This window comes from Natrix helvetica (genome assembly GCF_964273705.1).
Source record: "Natrix helvetica genome assembly, chromosome: 14".
Lineage (NCBI taxonomy): Eukaryota > Metazoa > Chordata > Lepidosauria > Squamata > Natricidae > Natrix > Natrix helvetica.
In genome coordinates, this window is record NC_138564.1 from 13,603,288 (window position 1) to 13,624,609 (window position 21,322).

The 21,322-nt window shown below is 52.0% G+C and overlaps 2 protein-coding genes across 3 annotated transcripts; one reads left to right on the plus strand and one right to left on the minus strand.

Moving 5' to 3' along the window:
• Positions 1 to 1,533: 1,533 nt before the first annotated feature.
• BRAP (BRCA1 associated protein) lies at positions 1,534 to 10,271 on the minus strand. The gene is made up of 12 exons (XM_081966497.1): positions 10,049 to 10,271; positions 9,296 to 9,457; positions 8,446 to 8,647; positions 7,909 to 8,098; positions 7,481 to 7,594; positions 6,978 to 7,126; positions 6,786 to 6,861; positions 6,525 to 6,663; positions 6,110 to 6,219; positions 5,668 to 5,757; positions 5,131 to 5,234; positions 1,534 to 4,598 (listed from the first exon to the last, which is right to left on the minus strand). The coding sequence occupies exons 1-12, from the start codon at positions 10,128 to 10,130 to the stop codon at positions 4,238 to 4,240; spliced, it is 1,779 nt and encodes a 592-aa protein (XP_081822623.1). The 5' UTR covers positions 10,131 to 10,271; the 3' UTR covers positions 1,534 to 4,237.
• A 104-nt stretch (positions 10,272 to 10,375) lies between these two features.
• On the plus strand, positions 10,376 to 20,648 carry ACAD10 (acyl-CoA dehydrogenase family member 10). 2 transcript variants are annotated; one of them, XM_081966496.1, is made up of 21 exons: positions 10,376 to 10,416; positions 11,535 to 11,730; positions 12,025 to 12,173; positions 12,422 to 12,616; positions 13,117 to 13,275; positions 13,527 to 13,686; positions 13,966 to 14,107; positions 14,341 to 14,409; positions 14,499 to 14,680; positions 14,955 to 15,105; positions 15,544 to 15,689; positions 16,095 to 16,268; positions 16,382 to 16,749; positions 17,069 to 17,209; positions 17,853 to 17,990; positions 18,114 to 18,204; positions 18,420 to 18,578; positions 18,748 to 18,920; positions 19,065 to 19,208; positions 19,421 to 19,498; positions 20,081 to 20,648. In XM_081966496.1, exons 2-21 carry the CDS (start codon positions 11,544 to 11,546, stop codon positions 20,234 to 20,236), a joined length of 3,162 nt encoding a protein of 1,053 aa, XP_081822622.1. In that variant the 5' UTR covers positions 10,376 to 10,416; positions 11,535 to 11,543; the 3' UTR covers positions 20,237 to 20,648. The 2 variants fall into 2 exon arrangements, with proteins under 2 accessions (XP_081822622.1, XP_081822621.1); XM_081966495.1 differs by having other exon boundaries at positions 10,392 to 10,559.
• The last annotated feature ends 674 nt before the right edge of the window (positions 20,649 to 21,322 follow it).

The following is a 21,322-nucleotide window of genomic DNA, read 5'->3' on the forward strand; positions in this document are numbered from 1 at the left end:
CCCAGAGAGGTGACATCTTTGTTGTGACCCACACAGAGACAAAAAAGGAGAAGAGCAATCTTGTGACTTTCCAGAATTCATTCCCAAACTGGCTGCTCAGCAAAAGAGGGAGCAAAGGGGGGGGGGAGGGGAGGGGCTGCAAAACCACCATTGGGAGGGACCCAGCTGAAGATTTCGAGGGGAGGGGGGCAAGCAAAGACCCCCGTCTGGCGGCCGGACACATTGGCGTGAAACAAATTACAGTTCATCCCTTGCTGTTCAGAGATAAAACATTTCTTTTTGCGACCGACTAAAATGAAGCTTAAAATGAAGCTTCAGGGTCTTAAAGATGCTTCAGGTGAAAACGGGGCCGCGAAGAAGAGGAGAAAATCAATTATTGTATTGGATAGGACAGGGGGGTCGCAAGGGGGCACTGCCCATAAGTCGCCCAATAGAGCAAAGGGGGCACCACAGAGGGTGGGCTTGACCCACCTGTAGAGCCACTTAAGGCCCTCTGAAGACTAAAAGGACTACTTGGCAACGCTTGCTTTCTCCAACCTTGGCAACCTTCGAAGACTTCTGGACTTCAACTCCCAGCATTCCCCAGTGTGGCTGGAATTCTGGGAGCTGAAGTCCACAAGTCTTCAAAAGTTGCCAAGGTTGGAGACCCCTCTGCTAAAAGCCCTGATGCCTTCCAATAGGTCCCACTGAACCCAGCAAGCTTGAAAACTGGCATTCTCCGCCTGGCCCAACTCGTCCAAGGAGACCAGCAACCAGGGATGAAGGAAAACCGAGGGAGGCTCTCCTAGATCCTTCAGCAGCCAAATGGGATCGGGGGATCCAGCAGAAGCAGCCGTTTCAACCTCCGTGACCAACTAGCAAAGGGCTCCCGGGGTGCCCAACAGGGAAAGCTGGCCCTGCCGCTTCCTCTCCACCACCACAAAGGACGGGCCCATGGTTGGAACAGCTGCTGGGTTTCAATGTGCCCTTTGTCTGGTGGCCTCTTTGGCACCCATTGTTTCTATGCAAGGCCCCAGTCCTCACAAAAGTCACTTTATCGGAGGGTTAGCAAAGAAACAGGGCAGCAAAAACCAGGCGATCTTAACAAGAGGAACTAAACGGATCCCTGCAAACAGATCTCCAATGATTCAGTCACACACACACACACCCTACAAATGAGAAGGGACCCGAGAAGTTAAAGTAGCAATCATGCGAGCACACAACCCCAAAAATTTTTTGGACTCTCCTTCCTGGGCTTCATAATTAAGCTAGAAGACGACAAGGAGAGCTTTTTCTCAGCAGAAAAGACGTTTTCTCGTTTTCCTTTTTAAGAAAAAAGTTCATTTTCTTCAGCAGGGAATCTCAGAAAGGAATTGCGTTAAGGAGAGACGGTTAAGGAAGGAACGGATGAGCTTGTGGGCCTCTATACCGTATATCAACCACAGTTTCTAGTCTGGCTTCTTACACAGACCTGGATTCTGCCCATCTTCAGCTGGGGGTGAGAGACAACTTGGTGACAGCTGCATTCTTACAACCAAACACGCGTATTATGCACAAAATATCACAGGTTGGATTTTTTTAATCCCGTTTAATACACTCTCGTTGCTGATGTTACAATCCAGCTTTTAAAAAGTAGACACTGAGGGCTGTTTTGAGCGCCAGTCAAGCTATATGCTACCCCTGAATAAGACCGGCTCTTCTCAACTGAGATCCGTGGGAGGATTTTTTATTTTTTCCCATTGCTCTGCCTCAGTTACGCTAAGTGGGGCTTCCCAGTTACAAACCGGAACCGAAAACGCCTCTAAAAACTGCCTGCGCCTTGATCCGTTTGGAGAGGAGCCTCTTAGCTGAAGCAGGAGCAATACGGGTTCACACGCACACACACACACACCTCCAATGGTTGACTAATGAGAAACCTGCTAATAAAGACGCAGTTACGCTTTTCTTCGCAACCAGCTCCTGTCCCTTCTGGACTCATCCCCTCTTCCTTTCTCGTCCTCTGTCAGAATCCGTTTCTCCCCACGCTGGATGGTGTGGCTGTGCACTGACTTCCTCCTCTCGTTTCAAAGGAAATCGATGAAGCAAAAAAAAAAAGAGCACAGCAATGCAAAAGAAGAGAAATAAATAAATCCCAGGATCCTTCAAAAAATAATAACAACAACCTCAGTGGGTGCTGTGTGGCGGAAATCATGGCTCTTGTCTTCTCCGAGTTAGCCCTTCCTGAGCAGTTGCAATTTTAAAATGTCCCCTGCTTGTATCTTAGGAAAAACATGACCTCAGAGGCTCAGAAATCAGGGAGTGGGAAGATCGGGGAGCTGCATGCTAGTGTCATATGCACACATACACGCAGAGTTCCTCCTCATCGTACAGCCTTATTCCCACCCCACCCCCACCCCAACTTCTGCTGAGGCCACATTAGCTCAGAATTAGGGTTTGATGACCCTGGATGTTTGCCAAGTGCTTTGTTGAAAGCATCTGGGTTGGCTTACTATGGCCAAAATCAGAATCCTGGCTTGTTACTGAAAAAGAAGGCAAGGTTCATAAGCCAAGAACAAGCCCTGGATTTTGGCTCTGGCTTATAAAAGGAAAACAACAAGCCAGGATCTTTGGCCAGATGCTAAGCAAACCATTATCCCTGCATGCCATTGCCGGGATGAAGGCATTTAATAGACTGAAGCCTCTTGGCTTGACCCCTTCCAGGACCTGCAGCCAGGTTCCTTCTGGAAGCGCCACGTCACTTGGGGGCCTCCGGGCTGGTCAATAACTTACTACTTCTCTTACATGCTAAAGGAGCAAAAACACCACAGCCACCGAAAGGGAGACCGCTGGCACTGTAGGACCAGGGTGCCATGCGAGCTACTGTGCAAACGAAGCTTTCTTAAAAACCTAGCTGGTTCTAATGCTTGCTGCTAAGTCTAAGGCTGCTAGGGAGAAAGTCCAAAGTCTGGTCCAGTCAAAGCCAGCAGCTGGGAATCTGGTGTTTTTGACAAAAAAAAAAAAACCCAAGCAAACCAAACCGACCCCCCAGCCTGGGCGAGGACTTTGCTAGCCATCAGGCCCATGCACAGGGCCCTGCACCCTTCCTTTCTTGGGGAATGCCTCCACCAAAGTGGGCAGAATGGACATCTCCGGTGCCTATTTCCTCCTTTTCAGAAAAGGGGGTTTGGAGCAGAGGCCTGGGGATGGGGGGGGGAGGAGTTTACACCTCACCTCAGGAGCTTCCCAGCGGCCTCGCTGGTGCAGAGTGCCACGCCTGGAATTCTGCCATGGGCATGCAGGGGACAGAGCGGAAGCTACCCAACGGGCACCAAGGCAAACGGGCACAAACACACCTCGCTGTAAATCCCCCTAAGGGGCAAAGGTGGGAATCGAGATGGGACAAGACCCCACAAAAGGTATGGCCAAGGATCAACCAGGGCAGGAGAAAAGCTTTAGCTGAAAAGGAGACGGAGAGAGGAAGGGAAGGGGAAAGGAAAAGAAAGAGAAGGGAGGAAAGGAGAGGGAGGGAGGGAAGGAAGGAAGAAGAGAAGGAAGGAAAGGAGGGAGGGAGGGAAGGAAGAAAAGAAGGGAAGGAAGGAAAGAAGGGAGGGAGGGAAGGAAGAGAGGAAGGGAGGGAAGGAAAGAAGGGAGGGAGGGAAGGAAGGAAAAGGGACCACGTAAGGACAAAAAAGAAAGAGAGGCACAATTCCCTGGCAGACCCCCCAATCAAAGGACTTCAGGCCGATATTCTCCAGCCCCTTTTCAGGCTTCCAGCTGAGCTGAGCCCCCATCCTCCCAAGGCCACTAACTCCCCCCCTCCCACTCCTCCTGGGGAGGGAAGCCTACATTCAGGTAGAATTTCCAGCCGAGGCCGGACGTCAAGCGACTGCAGTCCTGCTTGCTGCTTCCGAAATTAAAACCTGCGGCTCAGTCAGCCGTTCGGTTCCTGCGCTTCTTTTCAAGGCGAAAAGGTCTCGGATAAAACCCTGGAGCTGAAAGACGGCGGGGAGGGAGGGAAGGGAGGAGAGGGGAGGGAGGAGAAGGAGGGCCCGGCAGCCGCTTGGGGTTTCACTACAGAGAGCCTAAGGCAAGCGAGCTAGCAGGGGGAAAGGTGCCTGCAGGGCCGTCGGTGGCCCCGAGTGTTTAGTGCAAAGGATCCAGAAACCGGACAGGCGTCCCTGGCTAGTTTTCCCAGCCTATTTTGGCCCAAACAGACAACGCTCATTTCGCCCTTCTTGCGCCCGATGGCGGTCATCTCCGTCGCCTCTGCGCCCGCTCGTCACTTGCCCCTCTTGCTCCTCCCCTTGCGGGAGGAGGGCTTCCCGCTGCCCCCCGCGGAGGAACCCGCCGAGGCGGCCATGGGGATGTTGATCTGCCCGTCCTGAATCTCCTGCCGGGCCTCGGCAGGCAGGTGGTTGATCTTCTGCTGGGCCTCCAGGTAGAACATGACGTCACGGAGCTGCTCCTGGGCCTCGGTGATCTGGAGGTCCTTCCGCTCGCAGGTCTCCTTCAGCAGCTTCTCCTCGTCCTTCAGCTGGTTCTGCAAGAGCAGCTGGTTGGCCCGCAGGCATTTGTTCATCTCCTGCTCTTCCTTCAGCTCGTTGGTCAGCTTGGAGACCTTGGTGCTCAGCTGGCTGCACCTGGAAGGGGAAGTGAAAATGAGGACCTCTCCCAGGATAAAAAAAAAGGGGGGCAGCCTGACAAGCCCGCTGCCCCGGAAGTAATTGCACCCCTCTAGGGCTTCCTGCTGGCTATGCATTTTCTATGGTGGGAAAATGGGAGGGGGGATTGCATGGAGTTAGATGCGATGTAGCCATAACAAAATTCTTTCTAGAAAGCCAAGGTCATTCTTTGTCTCTGTACCTCTGCGTCTGACCGGAATTGGATGGGTGGAACTGATAGCATGGCAGTGGGAGATTGGGATGGGCTGGTGGGTATGGGAAGCAAGATCTTGAACTTTCAACTGGGTGTGGAGAACAGGGAAGCTTTCAGATTCGGGTTTTCCCAGATGAGCCAATGTGGCTCTCTTAATAAATTGGAACTTTGAGGAATCCTTTGCCTCGGACTCTGATTTAATTTTGGAAGCTATTTGGAACCCTGACATGAGATGCCTTTGGCACACAGATCACTAATTTTAGGAATGTGCAGTTCTAAATTCCAAAAGTTACCCACTTCCTTTCCACCGACTGCCTCTCCTTCAGTAAGTCGTTCAGTCTGTGTTCCAGCGAGTCGCATTTCTCAATAGTCTCTTTAAATTTGGCCTTCATGTTGTTGATCTGTAAATGATATATAGGTGTTTTAAGGTCTAGCTGCATGGCTCAGAATCCAATTCAGGATCAATCTTCCTCAGGAACTTTTCCGGGTGAGCAGTAACTCCTACAGCGAAATCTTTTACACTTTGGGTTGGGAAAGGAACATCTTGTTTACCAATTCCTTGGAAGAATATTCCTGAGCTCCCTTTGATAAGGGTTGACTTTGCTTTGGAAGAGGAAACATAGACTGAGCAGAGAGAAGAAAGCAGCCTATGAAATGGCTTCCTTGACTTCCCAACCTCCAGCCTCTGAGACCCTAAGACCTTCTCAAGGGGCCCCTTGGATGGACCTAAGGCCCAAGAGCAAAGCACACATTCAGAAATGGAAGGAGCTCAAATCTGGCCCTGAGATCTGGTTCCTGCTGTCCACAGGGGCAAAGGTTTCAGGAGGAACTTACTTCTTCGGCCGTATCTTTTTCTATTCGGACGATCTTGTTCTCCCAGTAGATGCGCTGGGACTCCAACTGGCTGGTTAGCAAGTAGGAATACTGCATTCAGAGAGAGAGAGAGAGAGAGAGAGAGAGAAAGTGGACAAGCCATCCTTACGGTCTCTAGAGCATGTGTCTCCAACGTTAGCAACTTTAAGAGTTGTGGACTTCAACTCCCAGAGTTCCTCAGCTGGCTGAGGAACTCTTGGAGTTGAAGTCCACAACTCTTAAAGTTACCAAGGTTGGAGACTCCTGTTCTAGAGGACAGCTGGAATCCCATCCCAGAAGTCTCCTCAACGCCCGGTTACATTCAAGAAAGACGACCCCAAGCTATGAAATCCCACATCCGTTGAGTTAGCCATGAAAATCTCCACCAATGAACCATCTGGGAAGAGCAGCGATGCGCACTTACTTCTAATTGTAAGGCATCGATTTTCTCTTCTTGACACATGTCCCCTTCACATTCGTACTGAACCAGTTTGCCGTCTGTCTTGCTGGCCACCAGACGGTGGACGTAATTGTCTAGAGAAAAGACAACAACTGGTCATCCTGAATCAAGATCCGAATCAAAGCAGCTCAGGTGGCACCTCCAATTACGTCCGCCTTCAGGTGTGCGTTAAGGGAGAAGATTGAGGTCTTGGAAAGGTGAGCTCCTTGGCTACCGTTGAGGTAAAGAAGTGATCTTGATGGCCCTCAACTTCTCCCCACCCAAGGACTCCCAAGGCTTGCTCTCAAGAACAGATTGCTCTCTGAGTATAGCAAAATAGATCGGCCAGGGGTAGGTCCACTCTGGGGTGTGGCCTGGTGGTAGGCGGAACAGGGCTTACCCCCGGCGTAGTCCCAGACCCTGTGATTGGTCAGCTGCATGGCGTAGGTATGTTGGGTCTCCTCAAAGTGCTTGTAGGCGTGCCGACTGACGTACCGGCCGCATCCGATGTGCCCACAGATGAGGCATATCCAAAGGTTCTGCACGACAGGAGAAGCCACACAAGTGAAGTTGAGGGGGAGGGAAATAAACCCCCCAAATTCTACTCCCAAAGAAGCAACACTGCAGATTTCGGAAGAGAGGTGGATCCAGGCTCACTCACCTCTTGGACTCCGCATTCAAAACATTTGTTTTCTTCTACAGGTTCCGGAGTCTGGCAGTACCTGCAGACGGGGCACCTGGAGAAGGGAGAAAAGAGGAGGCCTTGAGGACTCCAAACCAGGTCTCCCGGCTTTGACCTTTTGGATCTCCATTGCTGCTCTGATCCACCTTTCCGCCCTCGTGAGGGTCTTACGTGGTATCCTCCCACCGCTGCAAACACTGACTGTGGAAGCTGTGGTTGCAGACTGTGGTCAGGATCCCGTTGACCGATTCATCCATCCTCTCCAAGCAGACGGTGCATTTGGGGAGCTCTGTCAGGTCCATGACGGGCAGGCTGGCCCCCTGCAGGAGGGGAGGACATCGGAGCTCAGTCTTCCCCACCCCTGGCCACTCGGAAGTGCATGGACTTCAACTCCCAGAATTCCCCAGTCAGCAGGTGGGAAAACCCTGTCTTAGCCAGTCCAACTTCCACTTGCAATGAACAGCAACTGGAAACCTCTACAAACTGATCTGTAAGCAAATTTCCTCTGGGCTATCAGAAAAGGCTGGGGGGGGGGGGCTTATCACCGTATTATCCCCCCCTGTGACTCTCCCCCATCTGGCCTCACTTCAGCTGCATCTTACACCAGAAGATGGCTAACTGGGGAGAGATCTCCCCCTCCCCAGAAAGGAAACAGAGAATAAGAGACGCCTTACATCTTCTGACTTGAAGACCTCTGCTCTTTCCACGTAGACCAGCTGGCAAACGTCCTCTTCTATGGAGTTAAACTGCCGACCGTTACAAGCCATGTAGAAGCTGTCCGCATCTGCCTGCACAGAAGCCAGAGGAGAAGTGTGGAGGGACACAAATCGTTGTAAATGATCAGAGGCCTGTTTCCCTTGACGTCTCACCCCACCTCCTCAAAAAACAAATAACATAAGAAGAAGAAGCCAGCGGCACGCGCTCACACAGCCCCTTCCTCTCTCCGATTCAGGACTTTCTAGGCCAGCAACTAATAACCTCCCATTTTCTCCGAGTTGCAAGAGCAGCCTACGCAAGAGCAGCCTACGCGTTTCTGGATCTCAGACAGGAGAGGCATGGAAGGAGCCTTCAGCCCAAAGCTGAAGTCTCTCTTTCTTCTTACCTGGGTCCGGAATTTGATGAGGACCATGTACTGGTTTGGGGTGGAATCTCGGATGATTTTCATGTGTTCGATGGCATCATAAAAAGACGCCACAAACTTCATGAGGTCGTGGCTGGTCATTGTGGCAGGGACTGTGAGAATACACAGCATGGCGCTACGCCGCACCTCTTCTTTTAAGGAGGTCATTTTGCTGCACAAGGGAAGAATTAAGACCAGTCAGCAAGTCCATTCTTTTTGCTTCAACTCTATAATGCAGTATTCACCAATCTTAACTACTTTTAAGACACCTGGACTTCACCTCCAAGAATTCTCCTTCGGCCGCAGCCTTTCCTTCTCAGAGGAAGAGGAATTTCATTGCGATGGCAGCTTTCCAGATCCTTTAAAGAAGATTGGTCTTCAAACTTGACAACTTTTAAGACTTGTGAACTTCAACTCCCAAAGGTGGGGAATTTTAAGAATTGAAGTCCCCAAGTCTTAAGGTTGCCAAGTTTGGAGACCCCTGCCTTAAAGCATTTAAGGTGAGTCCTGCTTTCTTACTTTGTCTTGTAGAGGTGCATAATGCCGTGAGCTATTTCAACCGAAGGATTCCCACTGAAGAAAGAAATCTGGTCAGGGAGCTGCTTTGATGGAGAATCCAGTGTGGTCCCACTGCTTCCACTTTGGCCATCCTGATTATCGTGATCCTCAGTGGAGGATGCCTCAGCTGCGCCAACTTTGTCCATCATCTCTTTCACCTCATCTTTTTCAGAAATCCAAAAAACAGATTAAGTTAGAACCCTGACACTTCCAAACTGCAATCCATACTTCCTTAAGACCTTTTCTCATAATAAAGGTAAGGCACTGCTTTGAGACAATGGGCAAAAGAAGGGCAGAGGATTTCTTAGAAATGCTTTATCAGTATAAAAATAGGCCATTAAGATTTTGAATCCAGAAAAGCTGCTCAGCTCATATTTCTGAGCGATGCTGTACCAGAAGACTAATCATTGCCAGTAACAATCCAGAGCGAAGTACTAATTTCTGATTAGACCTTCTCCCCAAAGGTTGCTTGCAAGTGAATCTGCTTAACAGCCTGCCTGCCCAGCTGCAATTCTCTGCATTTTTGTGAAAAAAGGAGCCTTAAATTTCTTGCTTAAGCAGCTAGATGCCAAGCTGACCTCAGAAGGTAGGTTTTGTCTGGCCTTCAACAGCTGCTTATTAACCAGGGAGGTTGGCTGGATGGATGGACAGACAGACACATACACAGACATACATACAAATATACACCGTGAAATAGACATAATTCCAATCAAATAGTTTTTCTCCATTTGTACCAATCATTCTCTCTACACCCTAGAGAAATGCATTGCTCATCCTTCTGCTTGGGGCACAAAGCAATGAGCACAGGTACCTGGATCCGGCTTTATTGTCTCAATGATCACATCTGTCATCTCCCGCCGGCCGATGTGTTGGTGGATGATGGTCGCCCTCTCCACGGGCACCTTGCCCTCCAAGGTCACCGCAGCGGCGGCCAGCGACGTCTCCGGCATCCCCTCATCAGACATCTCAGTAGCTGAAAAGCATGAGTCACACAGCGGCTACACAGTTTCCGCACAACACAACCGCAGCCATACCAGACCAGCTAAACCTGAACCAGCCCCGTGCACGGAGGTAGTTAGGCCACCGGCTGTTTGGGCGCCTCCCTTCCTCCCCTGGGTCCACATCCGTCCTCTGCCCTACAAAGAGGCCAGGAGCCTCGTTCCTCCCCTCTGGTTGCCAAAGAGATAAACCGAGCCACAAAGAAAGAGAGAGGGGGGGAAATAAAGGAGGCCTGGCGAATGTCGCTCTAAATCAGGCGTTTTTCAACCCTGGGGGCATTATAAGACTTCCCCAGACAGCTTCAGAGCGTCAAGGTGGGTGGACTCCAAGTCCCAGAATCCTGCAGGGTGGGGGATTATGGGACTTGAAGTCCACCCGTTTTAAGCCTGAAGAACACCGATTTAGATAGCAGGACCTAAATATTTCCTCTTTCCCAGCCCTTTGCTTCCTCTGGCAGCCCCCCCCCCCCGGCTCTCCTGCTCCCTTTAGCCGCTCCCCCCCATCCCCCTGCCCCCCACGCAGCCTCCCTAAAGCCAGCCACGACCACCCCACCCCCGGTCCTCACCGGCAGCGCTGTAAGAGAAGCCGCCCGGCACGGGCGAAGACTCGGCCAGCTCCAAGCGAAGGACCACCAGGGAAACACTCATAGGGGCCGCCCCGCGGAGGGTCCCGGGCCTGCGGGGTCCGAGCTCGGCCGGGAGGGAAACGGGAGGAACCGGAGGCTTCCGCCGCCTCGGAATGCCCAGCGCTTCCGCTTCTCCGCCCTCCTGACCTTTGACACGGGGGCAGGAGGGGCGCGCGCAGGCGCAGGGCGCGCGGCCGTGAGGTCACGCGGGGGGAGTGGGTGGTGAGGGAGTGGGCGTGGCCAGCGACTCCTCCCCCCCTTGCTTCCAAACCCGGAAGGGCTGCGCTGTAGCCTCGCTTCGGTCCAAGGTCTCCCAGGAGGGGGGCGGAGTGGAGCATGGGACCTCTTGGCTGTGGAGGATGGGCGGTGTAGCCGCCCCGTGGCTTTTCTTTTGCTTTAAAGAGCCCCTGGTTGATTCTGGAGGAGGAGGATGAGATGGAACCTTTCAGGGGTTGGCTGGTTGGGGACAATGGGAGTTGGAGTCCAGCGCATCTGTCGGGGGTGGGGGGGCTAGGAAGGCTGAGGCCGGGCGGAGAACCCCTTCCTGGAGGTCGACAGGCAGGAGAAGCCAAGTGGGATCTGCCTCCTGGCTCCTCCTGTGTTTTGGGGTGGGGGGCTTGCTTGCCCCCTTCCTCCCTCCATGGGGGAACATCTCTGATCCCTGCTCTTCTGCAGCTCCTTGGCCCTTTGTGTGAGCCTCCAGAAATGACCCTGGAAGGTCACCAACATGTTTAACTGGACAATTACTGAAGTGAAATGTTTTTTATGTTAAAAAAATGATTTTGATGATATAAGATGCCTATAGCAAAACAGACCAAGAGATGAAATGTTGAAATGGCAATCTGGTCTAATTTTGAAGATCATTTGAATTAAGAGATAAATGAAATGTTAAAAAGTGGGATGGGAAATTTGAGAAACATATTTGTGATGGAGCTGGTGTTATTGTAAGAGATTAGGGCGATTGGAGAGATTGTTTATGAACTAAGAAGAAAATAAGTTTAAGATAAAAGAATATGGAAAGAGAATAAACATGGCTGAAATTAGATACAGAGATAGGATGTAAAATGGATTATGTATATGAGAGAACGTAAAAGAAAAGATCCGGACAACACTAGGTTCATTAAAATATGTTAAAATTTGCAATAATTTTTTTAAAAAAATTATTAAAAAAATAGAAGTGATGCTGCTATAACAGGGTCTCTCAATCTTGGCCACTTCAAAGACGGGTCGGCATCAACTCCCGGAATTCCTGGCTGGGGACCTCTGGGGGTTGATGCCTAAGTGACAGGATTTTAAAAGAAATCTACACAATCATTTGCACTCTTTCAGACCCAGTATTACTAAGGGAATGCATTCCATGTAAATATGCTCCGATGTTCTCTTTTGCCCTTCTGAAAAGCCCTTCCTTCTCCTTTGACATGCGCAGTCCCAGAGCATGGGCTTCGGGAGAGTTTTCCGAGCCTTTTGTGGCTGCCCTGCGAGGAGGGCACCGATCCTTCGGCCTTCCTGGCACAAAGCCCCAGATGTGGCCCGGTGGAGGAATTACGCATCCTGTCCCTACAGAGCCGTCATCTTTGACATGGGTGGCGTTCTCCTTCCTTCTCCATACAAACTGGCCATGGGTAGGTAACTTTCCCAGAGTTTATACTATCATCTTCTCTTCCCTCAGCTGGCTCTGCTTTCAGCTACTGAATTTCTCCCACCTTCTGGAGCAGCAGGGGGGAAGAGTCGTTTTGAAACCAAAAACGGTTTCAATGGCTGAGCACCAGCTCAGACCATAATTCCTGAAGCTTCCTCGGTGTTGGTTTTACTCCTGTGCTGCTGAATTGCACCACACACTACATTATTCTTAAGATCTTTTTGTGTCCCGAGAGAGAAACAGGGCTTCCTCAACTGGACTGCCTGCCTTTCTTTAGATTGGGAGATTCGGAATCGTGTCCCCGCCGGCACCATCAAAGAGGCCTTACGATCTGGGGGTGAGGACAGGCCCTGGATGAGATTCATGAGAGGGGAGCTGAAGTGGGCCGAATTTCTCCACCAGTTCAGACAACAGTGCTCCAGCATTGTAAGCCAGTTTTTCCCCTTTGATTCCTGTGGGGTGAGTGAGGGAGAAGGGGAGTCTTAAGCTGAATCTATGACAGTCCCATCACTGTGTTGGGAGTATAAAACTCTTCATGGCTACCATGCCACCTCAGAAATTAGGCTAGTTTTCTTCTGAGACTCTACAGTTGAATTTATAATCTATATAAGATAATTGAGGTTTACTTTTTTGCTGGAAAAAACCCCGTCCTACATTTCTTTTTCCCTCCCCAGGCAAATGCTTATGTTCCAGCGGACTCTTTCCTTTTTGAATTAACCAGAATAGAAATGTCAGACCAGCTCCCTGCTATGACCGAGGCCATAAAGTGCATCAGACGCAGCGGTCTCAAGACGGCTGTTTTGACCAACAACTTTTATCTGGAAAATGGAGAGAGTTTTCTGCCTCTAGACAGAAAGCAATTTGATGTGGTAAGTTCAGAAACAGAAGCTCCCATTCCTTAGGGCTATTACTTCATTACGATGGCTATAGTTTAATAATTATGCTTGCCTAAACTTGCATAGGAGTACGCAGGGCTGGTGAAGGAAAACGAATTATATTTTTCTCTACCTAGCTCCCCTCATGGAATAACTTAGAAGAAGGACTCAGTAGTTTGGCAGTTTGAACCCCTCAGATCTCCTTGTTCAAATGATGAGGATCTAACTGCCTTTACTAAAAAGTAATCTTTTAAAAAAAAAGATGAATGGGGAGCCTCTAGCTAGCCAAATTCCTTACTTGATGGAATCAGCTGCATTAAAAAGTACATTCCGTTGTTGCTTGGTTAATATCCGTAAGGCCATAAATCAAACCTGGAAGGAAGAAGATATAACTAAACCCTCGCGTGAAATGTAAGACGCCATTTGCTTTTTCTCTTTTATTTTATTTCCGAATCCCCTTCCCCACCCCCCCTCCCTGCCTGATTGTCTCCCAGATTGTGGAATCGTGTCGGGAAGGGGTGTGCAAACCCGACCCTCAGATCTACCAGCTGTGCTTGGAGCGCCTGGGTGTCCTGGCCAAGGAGTCCGTCTTTCTGGACGACATCGGACAGAACCTCAAAACTGCCAGCCAACTTGGCATTAAGACCCTGAAGGTGAAAAAGTGGGGCAGGAAGGAGGAGGCTTTTCAAACGTGTCTTCCCAGAGCTGAGCCAGCCTCCTTCCGTTAGACTTTTTTTGAAGCTCTTCTCTAGATATAAATATCTAGCCCCACTTTTTTGCCATTTCTTCCCAGCTGAGACATTTGCAGATAGGCTTGCTTCGTGCATGAAGACTCTTGTTTTAAACACAGGGTTCTTCTAAGCCTATTTGCTGCTTCAGCTCCTCCATTCCTTCCTCTGCTCAGGTCGATGAGGCGGACTCCGCAGTCGAAGAGTTAGAGGCCTACCTCGCTTTCCCCTTGCGCTGCATGGTTCCTTATGCCTCTTCTGTGAGACCGGCCATGGAAATCCCCACAGCGCCTCTTCAAGAGTATCTTGAAAAGATCTTGGGGGCCCAAGCAAAAGGTACAGGAGTTGATGTTCCCATTTTGCCTGGAGGGGTGGGGGAAGAGAGTTGTCTTTATTTGGAATATTCAGTGGTGCTCCTGTTAGGAGGTCATGCAACCAGTGAACCTTAATGGAAGAAGGGTGCTGATCAGAGCCAAGCGTCTTCTGCAAACTCTCTCGCCTTGCAGAGTTGCAAAGATAAAATGGAGGGGACCCCGAATTCTGTGCGGGGTCTCCTGGGGCCCTCTGATTCACATGTGCTGTTCCTGACCGTCCTTCTTGGCCGTGACTTTGCAGGTTCCCTGGAGCTGTGCCACTTCAGTCATGGACAGTCCAATCCGACTTACTACGTCAGATTTGGGGACCATCGGTTGGTTCTAAGGAAGAAGCCGCCCGGGAAGCTCTTGCCCTCCGCTCATGCGGTAGAGAGAGAATACAGGTAACAAAATCCAGCAAATGTAGCCATCAATAGCCACCCAGTTTGCCCATTATGTGAAAATGCTAACAAGCAAAGCTCCCAGCCTTGTTTGTTGCTGATGTTAGTTGTCAGCAAGAGATATCAAAACACCTGGAGGGCACCACATCTATTATTATGATTATTTCTTCTTCTTTTTCTCCTCCTCTTCCCACAGCGCTTCTTCCCCTCTTAATTCTCTTCTCTTTGTTGGGTAGAGTTCTGAAGGCCCTCAGGGACACGGGCATCCCTGTTCCAAAAGTCCTGGCTTTATGCGAAGATTCAAGGTGAGTTATGGGCCCAGTTATGCCTGGGATGGTATTTTGGGGGGCCAAAAACACCCTGATCCCCTACTAACGTCCCAATGTGGCTCTAGTGTCATCGGCACCCCCTTCTACCTGATGGAGTACACCCCCGGCCGGATCTTCAAGGACCCTTCTCTGCCAGAGCTGGAGCCCCACCAGCGGAAGGAGGTTTACAGGGCCATGAATAGCGTCCTCTGTCAAATCCACAGCGTGGGCCTCAAGACTGTTGGCCTGGAGGATTACGGGAAACACGGTAGGCCAAGCGCCTCTCCGCTGCTACCTTGCAGGAACTCTCGTCTTTGGGGTTATGAACGGTGGAAAGAAAGCTTCAGCTTGGTGCAGGGGCATTTCTGGAAGAAAGAGCCCTTCAAGTGATGAAAGAGGGAAGTTAAACTCGGAAACCTTTTTTTGTTCTTCTGAGATTGTAAATGTGCATCTGTTTAAAACTGATTTTTCTAGGATTATTGGGTTTTTTTAAAAAGAAAGAGCGGGATAAACGTTACTTAACGGAGATCTTAATACTGTAGGCAATTACGTCCAGCGGCAGATCCAGACCTGGAGCAAGCAATACCGAGCCACGGAGACTCACACAATCCCAGCCATGGAGAGGCTCTTCAAATGGTTCCCCTCCCACCTTCCAGCCAGAGAGCAGCTCTCGGTTGTTCATGGAGACTTCAGGTACTGGATCACCTGTCCTGTTTCTAGGGGTGTTACAGAAGCCTTCTTGAAAGCAGGAAAGTGGGGGGGGGATATATATACCCCCAAAAGAGGGAGAAAATCTGGCTGTGTCTTATACACGGAATACAGCATTTCTGGCCTCCCAAAACCCCACCCCCTTCACAAAAAGGGTTTGGGAGGCCTGCAAAGTGCTCCTGAGGGCGAAAAAGAGTGAAAAACATGCCATTTTTGCTGGGTCCACCCCCCCCCCCCCCAGCTCCCAGGAGCGCTCTACAAGCCTTCCAAAGCTCTGAAGAAGAAGAAGGAAACTGTTTGGGGGGCCCTGCCCAAGTCAGAAGATGGTTCAGTTTGCAGCCGCCGCCGCCTGCTGGGTTGGCATGGCAGTTCCAACGGGCGACCGACGAGGCTTCTCTGGGGCTCCTGCTCTTCCCTTTGTAGGCTGGACAATCTTATCTTCCACCCGGAGAAGCCGGAAGTGGTGGCTGTCCTTGACTGGGAGCTCTCCACCTTGGGGGACCCCCTCTGTGACGTGGCCTACAGCTGCCTGCCGTATTTCCTGCCTTCGGATTGCAGTATCATAAAAGGTGCCAAGCGTTGGAGGAGGGGGGGGGTAAACAGAGGTGTCGCAATTAAACAGCATGAATGCCAGAGTGGGAAAGGACCCTGGAGGCCTTCTAGTCCAACCCCTGCTCAGGCAGGAGACTCCATGCCATTCCAGGCGAGTGGCCGCCCAGTCTCTGGAGCTGACAGGGAAGGGCCTCTTTGGGGGACCACGGGGGCCTTTACCCCATGAGACTCTCCTGTACCAGCTGGCTTAGAAGACCCAGATTGGCAGCTCAGTCAGGTGGGAAGAGGTGGATTTCCTGCCGCGGGTATTCATAGAGGCTCCAGCTGTCCCTCTGTTCCTCCATGGGGAAGGAAGAGGGTAGTGAAACCATGCTCCCAGTCCGGCCCTTGGACCAGGCCTAACCCAGGGTGCCTCTTCCCAGGCTTGAGTGACTCTGATCTCGACCAGCTGGCCATCCCCACGGCAGAGGCCTACTTGCAGATGTACTGCCGCCAGCGAGACCTCCCTCCGATCGACAACTGGAACTTCTACATGGCCTTTTCCTTCTTCAGAGTGGCTGCCATCCTGCAGGGGGTCTACAAGCGCTTCCTGGCAGGTGAGGCTGCTCTGGGGGTTTGTGGGTGGGCAGAAAAAGTGCTGGGAGCAGCCCAAGGGGAAACCCCCCAAAGGTACAGAGCCCTGAGCCACTGAGCGCCTTTCCCCACCCAGGCCAGGCCAGTTCAGCAACCGCCGAAAGCGCCGGGAAGCTGGCGGAGTTCATGGCGGGCCTAGCCTGGGATTTTGCCACGAAGGAAGGCTTCCGGATCTTCAAGGAGCTCCCGAGTTCTGGACCAGCCATCAGGAAGTTCAGGACTTGGGCCGGCCCAAGGTTGCTCCCAAAGAGAGACTATGCCACGCGGAGCCCTGCGTCCCACCTGATCCTCTCCCCTGAGGGCCTGCCCAGCCGCGTCCAGGAGCTGTACCGCAAGCTGAAGAGGTTCATGGATGCCCACATTTACCCGTCAGAGCAGCTCCTGCGAGATCACCAGTCTTCCCCGAGTAGGTGGACTCCCCATTCTCTGGTAGAAGAGCTGAAGGCAAGTCCTCATCCTTGAGAAACCTGGACCTCTTCGTGGTTGGTGGCCACAGGGACACGGCTTTATCAAGGGATGTGGTGCTTTGGGGGTTACCCTCCTGCCCCAAGAAGCTTGCAAGCTCACGTTTCATCAGCCACGAGAGGAGGAATAAGAGGGGGCAAGAGAAAAGGGCAGCGGATCTCAGACGATCCGATTTTGGTTGGAGGGCTGAAGGCAAGGAGTTAAGGCCTTACGATGTGTGGGCTTCAACTCCCAGAATTCCCCCCCCCCCCCCGTGCTCCTCACTTCTCTCTCGCCTCTCTTTCTTCTCATCCTGCAGGAGAAGGCGAAATCCGAGGGACTCTGGAACCTTTTCTTGCCCTTGGAGAGCGATCCAGAGGCGAAATACGGAGCAGGCTTGACCAATGTGGAATTTGCCCACTTAAGTGAACTGATGGGGACTTCGGTCTATGCCCCTGAGGTACCCAGGAGAAAGCCCCCATGGGGACAAGCTTGGGCAGAAGGAGACTGAGGCCACATCCTCCGTGCACCTCCTCTGTCCTGGAAGGGCCGTCCATCCCTCCAGACCCAGAGAGCCGCAGATCAGACCCCAAAGCCCTGCTAGCCTCACTGTTGCAGCCGGTCTACTGCTCCTCTTGACCTTCTTCCCTTCTGGAAAGGGTTAAGGGCTGTCTCTGCTCCCACCCAAGAATGACCCAGCCTAGGGGTCAGCAATCTGCGGCTCCGGAGCCGCATGTGGCTCTTTTATCCCTCTGCTGCAGCTCCCTGTTGTTCAAAATATGCGTTACGCCCGCCAATGTGCGACACCCGCTGGAATGTGACTTCTGAAGCTTTCCAACCCCCGGTAGGCCAAGCATGGTGAACTCCAAGAAAAGTTTCAGAAGAAAAAAGAACGTTTAATTCAACTCCACAGGCTCAGGAAATAGTCCGGCACGGGAAGAGTTTTGTGGCTCCCGGTGTTTTCTGTGGGAAATGAGTCCAAATGGCTCTTGGAGCGCTTGAGGTTGCCGACCCCTGTCCTAGCCTATCATTTCCAGATGCAGGGAGTGCTTCCCCCTCTCTTTGGCTAACCCCCTCAGCTAATCGTGGTTTGCCTTCTCCAGGTCTTCAATTGCTCCGCTCCAGACACTGGCAACATGGAAGTCTTGGTACGCTACGGCACAGATGCCCAGAAGGAACGCTGGCTGGGGCCTTTGCTGGAAGGCAAGATCCGCTCCTGCTTTGCTATGACAGAACCCCAGGTCGGTGCCCCAAAATCTCCCTTCTTTCATTCCTCCTTGGATCCACGAAGCTCCAGTCTGGGCCAGAAGAGGGACGGAGGGGCTGACGTACTGGCCTCTGCAAGGACGCGTGTCTGTCTTTAGGTCGCTTCGTCAGATGCCACCAACATTGAGGCTTCTGTGACCAAAGAACAAGGCGCTTACGTTCTGAATGGGCACAAGTGGTGGATTTCAGGTATGTTCTGAGGTGCCCCTGGGTTTCCGTGCCACAAAGGGCAGACTAAATAAAAACAAAGGGAACCCTTGTGTTCTGGGAGGAGAGCTTCCTCCTGCCTTTGAGGGACATCACAGAGGTTCTCCTGGAGCCTGCAGAAAGCCAAAGCGGGCACCTACAACGGAGAAGGAAGGATAGGCGGATCAACGTAGAAAGCCTCTCCTCCATTCCGGCAGGCTCCCTGGACCCTCGTTGCCAGCTCTGCATTTTCATGGGCAAGACCAACCCTGAAGCCCAAAGACACCAGCAGCAGTCGATGCTGCTGGTCCCCATGGACTCCCCCGGCATCACCGTCACCCGTCCGCTCAGCGTCTTCGGATTGGAAGACGCCCCAGGTGAAGGCGAGGGTTTAGCTGGGGAGGTGTCTCTCGGAGGAAGAGGGGTTCTTGTGGGAGGGGTCTTTAGCCCCTTCACGGTCAATTCAGACAAAGCCCCTGGGGGGGGCTCCAAGGGGTGGACAGCCTGGGCGTAAAATGGACCCTTCTCACATCCCTCCCTCTCCAGCTGGCCACGGGGAGATGACCTTTGAAAACGTCCACGTTCCCCAAGAGAACCTCCTGCTTGGTCCTGGCCGTGGATTTGAAATTGCCCAGGGGCGGCTGGGCCCCGGAAGGATCCACCACTGCATGAGACTGATCGGCCTGGCGGAAAGAGCGCTAGCCCTCATGAAGGAGCGGGTGAGTGGCTCTACAAAGGCAGCTTGGCGTCCCTTGGAACGGCTGTTTCCTCTGGCTCTTTGCCAGCTCTTACTCCGTGGGTCTTGGGAAGGGGACACGAGGCTTAGTGGGGTCACCCCTTCCACCTGCTGCCTTGGTTGCCAGGTGACCACTCGTGTGGCCTTTGGAAAGCCGCTGGCGGAGCAGGGCACCATTCGGGCGGATCTGGCCGAGTCCCGCCTGGAGATCGAGCAGGCCCGGCTCCTTGTCCTCAAGGCGGCCCATCTCATGGACACCGTGGGAAACAAGGTAAGGGGGGGGGGGAGAATCCCCAAGATGGGAACGCTGTCAGCCCCCAGCTCTCCTTTCAGCTGGAGGTCGGCCACAGCAGCAGAAGGCATCACCCACTGCCTCTCGTGCCCTGGGAAGCGGGATGGGGGTGGTGGTATGCTTTCTCTTGGCCTGGAAGGCCTCCCAAAGGGGTTTCTTGCCCCACTGGGCTCCTCTCTCCATCTGTCTAGGCAGCTGCTCTGGAGATTGCCTTGATCAAAGTCGTGGCTCCGAGAGTGGCGCTCCGGGTGATTGACCGGGCGATCCAGGTGAGAGCCATGGCAGCTATTGGACACTTTCCTAACTCCTCTCCTTCCATTTAGTCCAACCTTGGCGACTCTTAAGACTTGTGGACTCCCAGAATTCTTCAGCCAGCCATGGGCAATTCTGGGAGTTGAAGTCCACAAGTCATTTTACATATATATATACACACACACACACACATATAAAGCTTTTTATTTATTTTTCAATTTTAAAAATATAAACGTTCCATCTTTCCATAAGCAGTGTGTCGTCTGGGTACAAGTATTTCCGTGCAACATCCTTCCATAAATTAGAATACGTTGAACAGTTAAACATTGTAAAGCTCTTCATTTCCTTCTTAACGTATCTTGTAATAAAAATGCAATACAATAATAACACTAAACCTAAGTTATTCTCATAACACTAGTACTAACAATTGCCATTCTGTTCTTATCTCTATCTTGATATAAATCCTCAAGTCTTAAAGTCCCCGAGGTTGGACCACCCCAGATCTAGGGATTCCCTGGGGGGGGGGGGGGGGGTTCCTCCACCATGCAAATTCTTGCCAACTTTTAAAACGTCCCCTTGGCTTCCTACTTTTCCCCCAGGCCTTTGGTGCAGCAGGCCTCGGCAGTGATCTGCCCCTGGCCCAGGCCTTCGTTTGGGCACGGGTCCTGCGCTTGGCCGATGGTCCCGATGAAGTCCACAAGGCGGCCATCGCGAAAATGGAACTGAAACGCCAACTGGGCCTTGGGGGAGTCTGAGCGGACAGGCAGGCCACGTTTTCCAGCAAGGCTCAACGGCTTCTGGAGTTGACTGGCAGAAATATTCTACAGGAGCAGCAAGGCAAAATCGCTCAGCCGGACTCCTCTTGACTTTGCTGGCTGCTGCTCTGGATTTTGAGCACCTGGAAGTACGTTCTTGATCTCGGGGGACTTGGTTCATCTTTGCTTTTCTTTGGAAAGCCGGGAGGAGGAGAGAGAAAGCGGGGACGATCTTCCAGTGGTCTCTTGCAAAGAGTCCATTAATGCAAGGACTGTGATTGGGGACGATTTAATATTTTTAAATAATGCAGGGGGTGAAATCATGAGGGGGGGAAAAAACCCACTGTGGAAGGTTCTACAGAATGCAGCCTTAGAAAAACCAGCAATAAATGTACTATTTGCTTTTCTCCGATGACAAATTCTCCAGCTTGGTTTGTTTTATCCAGAAACTGATAAAAGGGGCAGAGGGGGGGAGGGACCCTTGGGTGATGGTTCTCCTAGTAGCAGAGAGACTGAAAGCCAGTTCAAGGTCCCTTTGACATGGGCAGTGGGGCGTCCTGGAGGAGAAGGCTCCACACTGGCAAAGCCCTCTAATAATCCAAGCCCTGGGTTCAAAAGCCAAACCCTCCCAAGGATCTGAAATGAACAGAAGTGAACCTGTTATACTTGGGACACACACACACACACACACACACACACACCAGATTTTGGGTTTCCTCTTCTGCGGGTTTATTCAGCTTTCCTCAAAGGGAGCTTGAGTGGAAGAAAAGTCTTCATTGGGGATTCGTGGTCAAGGCAAGAAGCCCCGGAGAGAGCAATGCAAGCAAGGAGGACCGGAGGGGATGGGGGCTCCCTTTTTACTGCCGGGTGTGGAAGGGAACCCCAGAAGACAGCAGCTCTGCCGGGGAGCGTTGGGGGGGGATTGACGGGCGAGCGCCCCTTCCCAGCGTAGCGTGAACGGGGCAGAAGGGCAAGGCGGGGGCCGGGCTGGGCGAGAGGCGCTGCGCCCGCCTGGCTCGGCTGCCATTGGCTGTCGGGAGGCGGAGGGTGGGGCCCGGGCCCCTCCCCGGCCAAGAAAGGGGGTGA

Excerpts from the sequence above, each read along its gene's own strand:
- ACAD10 (XM_081966495.1), top strand. The coding sequence starts at position 10,539 with ATGAGATGGAACCTTTCAGGG. Across the intron at positions 14,681-14,954 it reads GGAGGATTACGGGAAACACG|GCAATTACGTCCAGCGGCAG; the intron begins GTAGGCCAAGCG and ends TTAATACTGTAG. Across the intron at positions 17,210-17,852 it reads CTTCGGTCTATGCCCCTGAG|GTCTTCAATTGCTCCGCTCC; the intron begins GTACCCAGGAGA and ends TGCCTTCTCCAG.
- BRAP (XM_081966497.1), bottom strand. The coding sequence starts at position 10,130 with ATGAGTGTTTCCCTGGTGGTCCTTCGCTTGGAGCTGGCCGAGTCTTCG. Across the intron at positions 7,127-7,480 it reads AGGTCTTCAAGTCAGAAGAT|GGGGCCAGCCTGCCCGTCAT; the intron begins GTAAGGCGTCTC and ends CCCCTCCTGCAG. Across the intron at positions 5,235-5,667 it reads AAAAAGATACGGCCGAAGAA|ATCAACAACATGAAGGCCAA; the intron begins GTAAGTTCCTCC and ends TATCATTTACAG.